The 8324-nt window shown below is 40.7% G+C and overlaps 2 protein-coding genes across 2 annotated transcripts; one reads left to right on the top strand and one right to left on the bottom strand.

The window, feature by feature from the left end:
* Positions 1-231: 231 nt before the first annotated feature.
* On the bottom strand, positions 232-4323 carry LOC110733807 (fasciclin-like arabinogalactan protein 16). The gene is made up of 4 exons (XM_021913871.1): positions 2732-4323; positions 742-855; positions 671-709; positions 232-542 (listed from the first exon to the last, which is right to left on the bottom strand). Exons 1-2 carry the CDS (start codon positions 4008-4010, stop codon positions 779-781), a joined length of 1356 nt encoding a protein of 451 aa, XP_021769563.1. The 5' UTR covers positions 4011-4323; the 3' UTR covers positions 232-542; positions 671-709; positions 742-778.
* Positions 4324-5870: 1547 nt separating this feature from the next.
* LOC110733938 (suppressor protein SRP40-like) lies at positions 5871-8086 on the top strand. Its single transcript, XM_021914006.1, has 3 exons — positions 5871-6243; positions 7114-7226; positions 7910-8086. Exons 1-3 carry the CDS (start codon positions 5871-5873, stop codon positions 8084-8086), a joined length of 663 nt encoding a protein of 220 aa, XP_021769698.1.
* The last annotated feature ends 238 nt before the right edge of the window (positions 8087-8324 follow it).

The following is an 8324-nucleotide window of genomic DNA, read 5'->3' as shown; positions in this document are numbered from 1 at the left end:
ATATCCTTGCGAGCTTGCATGCCTAAATATTAGTAGTATTTTTGGCTTATGTACTTTGGGCATGTTTAATTTATGGGCGTGGATTCTTCGATCTCTTTATTCAAGCAAGTTATATTTTCATTATTAGACCATTTCAATCCGATGATTCAAGGGATTCGAATGCAAAACTTTTAAGCATTGAACTAAACTCCTTAGCTTACTTAAACTTCAATGAATGAACAAGGGACTAAATACAAATCTCAAAAGTATATGTTTCTCTCACATCACAAAAATCAGGAACAATCAACAAGATTTACGTTCCTAGCGAGCCCTAAATCATTTTTATAACAGTGGCTTTTTAACGCCAAATCAAACAAAAGAAATCAAAGAATTGGTTTCTAATTACAAAAATTACCAACAAATTAAAAATCAAATATTTTTTTTAAAAAAACACCTCTTCTACCAAGTATTAAGAATCTGAGGTAGATTCTTAATTAATGAAGCTGGAAAACTTCGTTTCCCAAACTTGATTACAATCCGATGACAAATATTTGAACCTACAACTGCAAAACAAACACGTATTTTTGTTAGAGAAAGGGCTATAATATAAAAATAAGCTTAATTATTTAATTGGCAATGTATTGAAGGAAAAAAAATTGGTAAAAACTTAGGAAATAGAGTATTTACTTACAATTTTACATTGCTGACGATTTTCCTGTGCTCTTTTTTTTTTTTTTTTTTTTTTTTCAATTTCCTTTTGACTTTTTTTTTTAATAAATAATTTGAATTGAAGTTATATTCATTGACCGCAGTACGCAAATTGTGAATCTTGTCCAAATGCTGCAGCTAATGTACATGCTACTTCCAACAACTTCCCTGCAAATTGAATTATACTTTACATTAGTAAATCGGACCAATAAATAAAGTCAGCTCTTTAATTTTACAAATCATGCATGCATAGTCCTTAATTAAAATAATTAACATTTGAACAACTGACAAGAATATCTCTGACTGAAAGCATGACAGCTTAATTCTATGTACATACTTCCCTCGGCCACAATTAATAGTCGAGCATACTATTGTGAAATAATGTTCAAAGAAATATAATTCAAAGAAAATACGGATTATTATTGAGTTTCTTAACATCTCAGTTTATTAATTGAAAGAGACAATAGGTAGATATAGAGTAAGTACACATTAGTAAAAATTAGGAATATTAAAAAGAAGGAATTGAAGTGCATTCAAGTTGGACAAAAGGACAGGACAATTATGACAATGAAATAAATGCAAATTAAACAACTCAATTTTTTATTTACTATTCGGGGATGTAAAATTATTAGAGATGCAAAATCTAATTTTTGGCTGGAAAAGTATGTAGCAGCAAGAAATGTGGATCACACAGCTAAGCTGTGTATATATTTACAAATATATACTACTAATACATACGAGTACATAATAGTGTAATACAGAGTATATATCTTTACATAATTAAATAAAAAATATATATATATTTTTTTCAGGAAATATTTATTTTAAAATTGAATAGTAGTTGAATCCTTAATTCTTCTGTACGCAAAGTTGTTGTAGCTGGCCACTTCATTATAACAGCCAATTTGTGCAATAAAAGAGGGAACAGTTACATTATAGCTAAAGTTATGTAACATAGTTGTACATATCAATGCTTTGAAAACTGAAATTCTTTGATGTCTAAAAACTTGAATTGAAATTAAATTCCGTCTATATTATTGTATATTTGTGGCTTCGACTTGCGCACTAAAACTAATAATTTATGCAGTTGAATTAATGGAAGAAATAGTGGGTCATGCCAGCCTATACTGAGGTGAATGTGTGACAAAAATTCATTTATTTTCGATTAGAAAGGTCATTTGATTATATGAAAGTGGAATAATAAAAACCAGCAAAAACTTTTCAATAATTTCCACGTTGTCCCACTTCAATCAATATCACCAACCAATTAAACAATGTTTAGTCAATAAATAGCCCTATATGAGCTGGCATTGGCCAAAAAATGCAATGAAGCACTTTAAAATATGTCCAGGCGAGATATTCTTATTCTTATAAAGTAGGGCAGTTGCAATTCTATATTTTATTTTGTCTTAATATTCAACTTGACTTGAGCTTTTGGTCGTAATTCTCTGTTATACATTTCTACTTATCCTCCTGGTATACTTGCTCTTTTTTTTGTCGGTTGGTTTTTTATCCGTAAAATATACGAAAATGTTATATATATTCAGATGTATCTGTAAATATACGTACTCATATTCAAAAAAATAAGCTCCTAAAGATTCATTGACTAAATTACCTGAATATTAGTGTACGTAAACAAACCTTATACAAATATTATACGCCGATTATTTCCGTTTTATAATGAATAAAATCAAATTATCTGACACTATTTGAACAGTGATTTAAGCTAGTAAATAGACATATTAATAGAAATAATTTACATTTCTTATTGGTGTCGGTTTTTACCATAATCCATTATTCTAACTACTATTTCTAAATTTGGAACCAAGCTAACTATTCTATAATTGACACTACTATACTTTTTTTTCCTTGACAAATTAATTTAACAAGTAGACCTAACGAATATAGTAGAGTAGGTACTTAACTACTTTTTTATTTGTTAATTGTTACTAATAAACATGCAAAAGTGTAAAAAAGTTAATAACTTAATCATGCAAAATCATTACCAATTAAAATAAAATAAACAAAGTTTCATAGAAGTTACCTCTTCTTTGCTTTACGACGACCTTTTTCACAGCAGCCGGAGCCTTAACCTCTTCCGCCGGAAACAAAACACCGTCAATCCCTTGAACCGATATTCGACCGTCGGTATAAATATCTGGGTCAAACAAATAAGCCGAACCATCACCCGACCCGAACCGAACCGATCCATCAGCCTCTTCAGCTGCCACCTTATGAGGCAAACGCAGCGTTTCATAGCTTACTTTACCGAAACGCCTCACTGAACTGTACATACTCTCTTCCGTTTGGTACTCGGGTATTATATGGTAATACATTATTTGCTCGGGTGCACCTGGCTCGCTTAGTTGGTCTGCGGTCAATCGACCCAATGCTTCGTCATTTGGAGCTAACACTGTAATTACATAGCCTTCTGATACTAGTCGTCCCATCTCAGTGGCAAGGGATGTGAGGTTTACTAGGATGTCGGCGAGCTCGTTGTAGCCGCCGTAGTGTACTAGGGTTGTGATGAAGTCTTTGACCTGGCTCTCACCATCGAAATGATGGTGTGGGCCGCCAGGTCCAGGCGCTGGCGCCGGGGCAAGAGATGGTCCTGGCGCCAGCGCGTCAAAGATGGGAACAGTTGGGGGAGCGCCAGCTGGTCCTATCTTTGACCCCTTTTTCAAGTGAGTCTTCTTTCGAGAGTCTACTGTTGGGGCGCCTGTTGGGAGTACTGCTGAGATAGTGCGGAGTTCCCGGCGGCGATTGAAGTTCTCGAGAACGGAGTGCGGGATAAGAAGCTTGTCAATCCCGTGGATTAGGCCATCCGGTCTTACGATTGAGTTTCGGTCGATTACCTCCACCGACTCCTCGACCAACAATCTCTTATCTCTTAACGAGAAGCGGAGATGTTGGTTAGACAATGCCCTCTTCTGAGTCGACTTAACTCGTTTGTTTAAGTCGACTGTAGAAGGGACAATATGATGAAGAATGAGGCTTTGGAGGGACTTAAGATTCCGGGGTTCAAGCAAGAACTGCTTGAACTCCGGGTTCAAGTCCCTTTCTAAAGCCTCATTCTTCGGAGCAAAGATAGTCAGATTACTCTTTCCCACCAAATCCTCAAGCGACTGCAACAACAGCGCCTTCTCCACCAGCTCAGCCAACTCAGTATAAGACGAGTCGAGAAGGGCAACTAGAATGGAATTAGAGTTGATCTGTCCTATTCCATTGGACTGATTAATAGATGCAAATGCTGAAGAAAAAGATAGAAATATGATGAAAATGATGAATTTGGTAAGGCCATGGTGGTGGTGGGAGGCATCCATGGCGCCTAATGCGGAGAACTGAAAATGGAATTATTGGAAAAAAAGAGGGAAAATCAGTGGGTTTGTTTTGTTGTTTGGTCCTTTATAAAAAAAAAAAAAAATTATAAAAAATAAAATAAAATTTGAAGGTGTTGTTTAATTCTTGTGTTTTGTGTAAGCAATGAAAGTAAAGCATGTGATTTAAGGCAGGGTTTGTTTGGAGTTGTGGGAATAAATGGCCAATTGAGGGTAATTGCTTAGAGATGATATATAAAGCTTGACACGTGGCTATTTTGAGATTGAAAGCTTAACAGACTGTAGTTGTTGGGCCCACACGTAGTAGTAGTGTCTTAGCTAACAATTTATATGAAACCATTTACGTTCTCTTTTAATTAACCAAATAAAAAGATTGGATTATTTTAATTTAATTGATGGGAATTACGACATGATGAAATTCATGCACTTTAGAATTAAGATTAATGAGTATGGCTTTTGCATTATTAAATTTATTATATATATATATATTGTTTTTTTAAGAAGATGCTATGAACCTTCATCCTAGTACAAGTAATTTAACAAACACAATACAGTACAGAGTATTTTTGAATCTTCTAGTATCACTAGTTGTTAGATACGCGCAATGCATATGTATACATGAGTTTTATTTGAAATTATTTATATTTAAATATGCAATAATATAATCGATGGAGTTAAATCAACAAATCTCATATAATACAACTTTTTGGTGCAGCAGGTCAACCGTGTGGCAGGGGTTATCTGAGTTATTTTGTTAGGGGTTATTCGAGTTATTCAGTCAGGGGTTACTCGAGTTATTCGGTCAAGGGTTACTTGAGGGGTTCTGTTTCGGGGTTTTCTGACGTCCTGCGGAAGAGTTACAATTCCAAGATTGGAACCGGACGCCTGTACTTGCAAAACAAACGGAGACTCCGGGTGGATGGAGCTTCGCCTTCGACGGTCAAGTTAGTACTTGTTTAAGGAGTAATTAATGCGGAAAGGTAAGTGTTTTTCTCTAGGTGAGAGTAATTAATAACCGTAATCCCCCTTAAGGAGGATTAATGTGCATATTTATATGCCTTGGGATGCGTGCCAATTCCTAGGTTTAGGTTAAACCTAAGGCTGACTGGGCTTTTTCCAAGGATTGGGCCTAGGTGGCCGGTTATCCCAGGTGTCATGGGAAGGACACGTGTCGTGTCGTAATTGGTCCATAGTGGACGGATCATTGCTTGACACGTGGCAGGCTCCTATTGGCCCATGTGACGGACACATGGCGGAACCTGATTGGTCTACTTGTCAGATGGTGATTGGTGGGGAAAAATCCCCTAATCATTTGCCCCTCACAGGTGGCACGTGACTGTTCACATGTCACCTGTGACAGGTGTCGGCTTGTAACAGGCGACGGACTGCTACAGGTGTCGCCCCATGACGGGCCGAGCATTTTTCCCGCTCATTTTTTGAAATTGAAGACGACTCTTCGCATTCTCTTTTGCCCTATATAAAGGGATGTTGACCAAGTCATTTGTTCACATTTGCGAACTTTTTCAAGAGAACTCTCGGACCCCTAAACTTGAGCTCTGACACTTTGCAACTTCTAACTTGCCAGGACGACTGTTTTACTAGGCGCCTACTTCATTCAAGCTTTTTTCATAACTTAAGTTTCAGGTAACCGTCTGTTCCTTTATTCTTCTTTGCTTTTGTACTTTTTCTTTCTTTTTGAAAATGAGACCTCAAAAGCATCCGGCACGGCCTAGGTTAGCAATCAGCCGGTCACAGGGAACGGCTGAGTCTAGGATTAGGGGTGCCGACTGCCCTGCGATAATTCAAACTTTGCGCAAGTCCCGGAATCCAACTGTCTTTGTATCTATGCAGGACAGTATGGCAAGAACAAAGAAAACCAAGAGAATAGAAAACTCTGATGGCTCCTCTTTCCGGGTTCCGATTAGTGAAACATCGGACCAGCCGCCTGATACTGCAGGGACCCAAGGCGGCCCTTCTGCCGAGAGCTCTGAGGAGGGAGCTAAGGTAGTTCCTTCCCATTTCACTGTTGACCTGGCCAGTCGGCAAGTGACCCCCGAAGAACAAGAGGGGTCGGCCCCTTCAGGAAATGGGGAAGAGTTAGACTCCTCTGATAGTGAGTCCAGCTCTAGTTCGTCGAGCCGCCTCTCTATAAGCTCAGAGGAGAGGCACAGTCGATTGCATGAGGCGAGAGACTCTCACGCGGCTGAAAAGGGAGAAGGTTGGTCGGAACCGTCCGCCTCTCATAGGGAGTTGAACACTCCGTATTATTGCCATGTACCCAAGGGCCGAATCAAGGCCATGAAGGAGTGAATAGAGACTTTCCTTTCGGACCATACAATGGGTCCGGATTATCAAATATTTGTGCCGGATGGTGAGGACACCGTCGTCTGGCCTGAGGGCTCCAGTTATGGGGACGCCTGCTTTGGCTGTTATGAGGCGGCCATCAAAGCTGGATTGCGATTTTCTCTGCATCCGGCTGTTCAACAAATCCTCGATGGGTTCGAGGTGGGGCTTTGGAAATTGGCCCCTGACTCCTGGTTCAACATCCTGGGCTATGTAGCCGGATGTGAAATGCACGGGGTAGAGCCGAACTTCGAGGCGTTCGCTCACATGAACTACCTCAGCCGGACCCCCAAAGCAAGCGGTACCGGCTGGTACCAATTAACGAGCCACAAGGGCTACCTTATGACCAAGGGCAAAGAGAACAAATGGAAGGATTGGAGAAACACCTTCCTCATTATTTCCAGCCCCGACCGCCTGTTGAACAAACGCTACAATAGGTGGAACAAGGACCCACCTCTTTTAGCAGGCGGTTGCAGCATGCCGCTTGTTCCCCTCAAGGCCAGGGAAGAGATCCTGGACCAAGGGTTGTTCAAGGTAGAGATTAGGGCAAACTCTACCACTGGGGTACGAGAGCAGGTTCCCTTAAAATGCGTCCCAGAGTTTCAATGGCTCTATGACGAGTTTTTCCTGGCCGCTTATGGCCTTAGCACTCGGTCCTCTAGAGGTAGTCGGCCACTTGAAAATATGTACCCTTCATTTTGATTTGTTTGAAAATCTTTCTAACTTTTGTGGTTCTTATTTGTAGCTGAAGCCATGGACCAAATCACTGCTTCCAAGAAGGTGGCCGCCATGCTACGAGCCTCCATAATGCAACAGAAGCGGACTGCTTCTAACTCTCCTGCAAAGGAGACGCCCACCGTGAGTTTCGATCCTTTGTACTCGTTTTTATTAGACTGTTTTAACGAATATTGACCACTCGTCTCTTTTGCAGGCGGGCACTTCCAAACCCTCATCCTCCCACCAACCGGACTCTAAGGTTCGGAAGACGACAGGTGGGAGTATGCCTGGATCTGCCAGGAAACAGTCGGCTGACAAGCAGCCGGCCACCCCACAAAGTGTGGGGAACCCACCACTCGTTCTGACTCGGCCGCCATGAGGTATAGCTCGCTCTACTAGACTTGTCTATTTTTTTATCACTTTCTTCTTATTTCTAATGTTTCTGTTTTGTCTTTGATGCAGGCGGCCCTTCAGAACGTGACTTGGTCCACATGGCCAAGTCCATGATTAAAGTCGTCCCTCAAGAGGAGAGGGACGCGGTCAAGGGAGTCGGCACCCTTGACTTAGATGGCATTATGGGTCTCCTGTCTGAGGTAGACTTAGAAAACTTTACAACTTTATTTCTTTGCTTGCCGCCTGCTTCTTCTGACGCCTGTTTTTCCTGTTTTCAGGCCATGTTGAGAGTACACGGCCTTCGTAGGCCGATCAACGCCAAGACCAAAGAGGTAAAAGCTGCTAAGGCTATGGCCGCCTCTGACGTTGATAAGGCAATGTTTCAAATTGCCCAAAATGAATTTTTGACAACTGATATTCTTTATTATCAGGCGCAGGCCACTGCCAACATTCGTACTGAGTTGGAGGCGGCCAAGAAGAGAAACAACGAGCTGGAGGTAACGGTCAAGAGTCTTAGAGATGAGCTGAGGCCACTTAAGGAGAAGATGACTCAATACGATACCTTGGAGAAATCCTTGGCTTCTGTCAAGGAGCGCTTGTTCCGATAGGAGAAGAGCCTTACTGATGAGCTCTCGGCCAAGGCCGAAAAAGAGAAGATGGAGCTGGCCCAGGCCATGATGGAGGATTCCGCTCAAATCATGAAGATGACCTGGATGGCTCTTTTTCCAAAAGCTCATTATGCCGCCTAGGAGAAGAAGTTTGCTGCTTGTACTGAAAGGTACAACCAGCAAATCATGAAGCAGGCGGCTAAAGAGAACCAGGCGGCCGAGTCCAGCTCAGAAGAAG

Source organism: Chenopodium quinoa, unplaced genomic scaffold (genome assembly GCF_001683475.1).
Source record: "Chenopodium quinoa cultivar QQ74 unplaced genomic scaffold, ASM168347v1, whole genome shotgun sequence".
In the NCBI taxonomy this organism is placed as follows: Eukaryota; Viridiplantae; Streptophyta; class Magnoliopsida; order Caryophyllales; family Amaranthaceae; genus Chenopodium; species Chenopodium quinoa.
This window is presented reverse-complemented; position numbering and strand designations above follow the sequence as displayed.

What these genes read in the sequence shown, in the direction of transcription:
- LOC110733807 (XM_021913871.1), bottom strand. Translation starts at nt 4,010, where the DNA reads ATGGATGCCTCCCACCACCACCATGGCCTTACCAAATTCATCATTTTC. An exon ending in CGTCGTAAAGCAAAGAAGAG is followed by an intron (nt 856 to 2,731) that starts GTAACTTCTATG and finishes TTCAATTTGCAG; the next exon opens with GGAAGTTGTTGGAAGTAGCA.
- LOC110733938 (XM_021914006.1), top strand. Translation starts at nt 5,871, where the DNA reads ATGCAGGACAGTATGGCAAGAACAAAGAAAACCAAGAGAATAGAAAAC. An exon ending in CGCGGCTGAAAAGGGAGAAG is followed by an intron (nt 6,244 to 7,113) that starts GTTGGTCGGAAC and finishes TCTTATTTGTAG; the next exon opens with CTGAAGCCATGGACCAAATC. An exon ending in CTGCAAAGGAGACGCCCACC is followed by an intron (nt 7,227 to 7,909) that starts GTGAGTTTCGAT and finishes CTTTATTATCAG; the next exon opens with GCGCAGGCCACTGCCAACAT.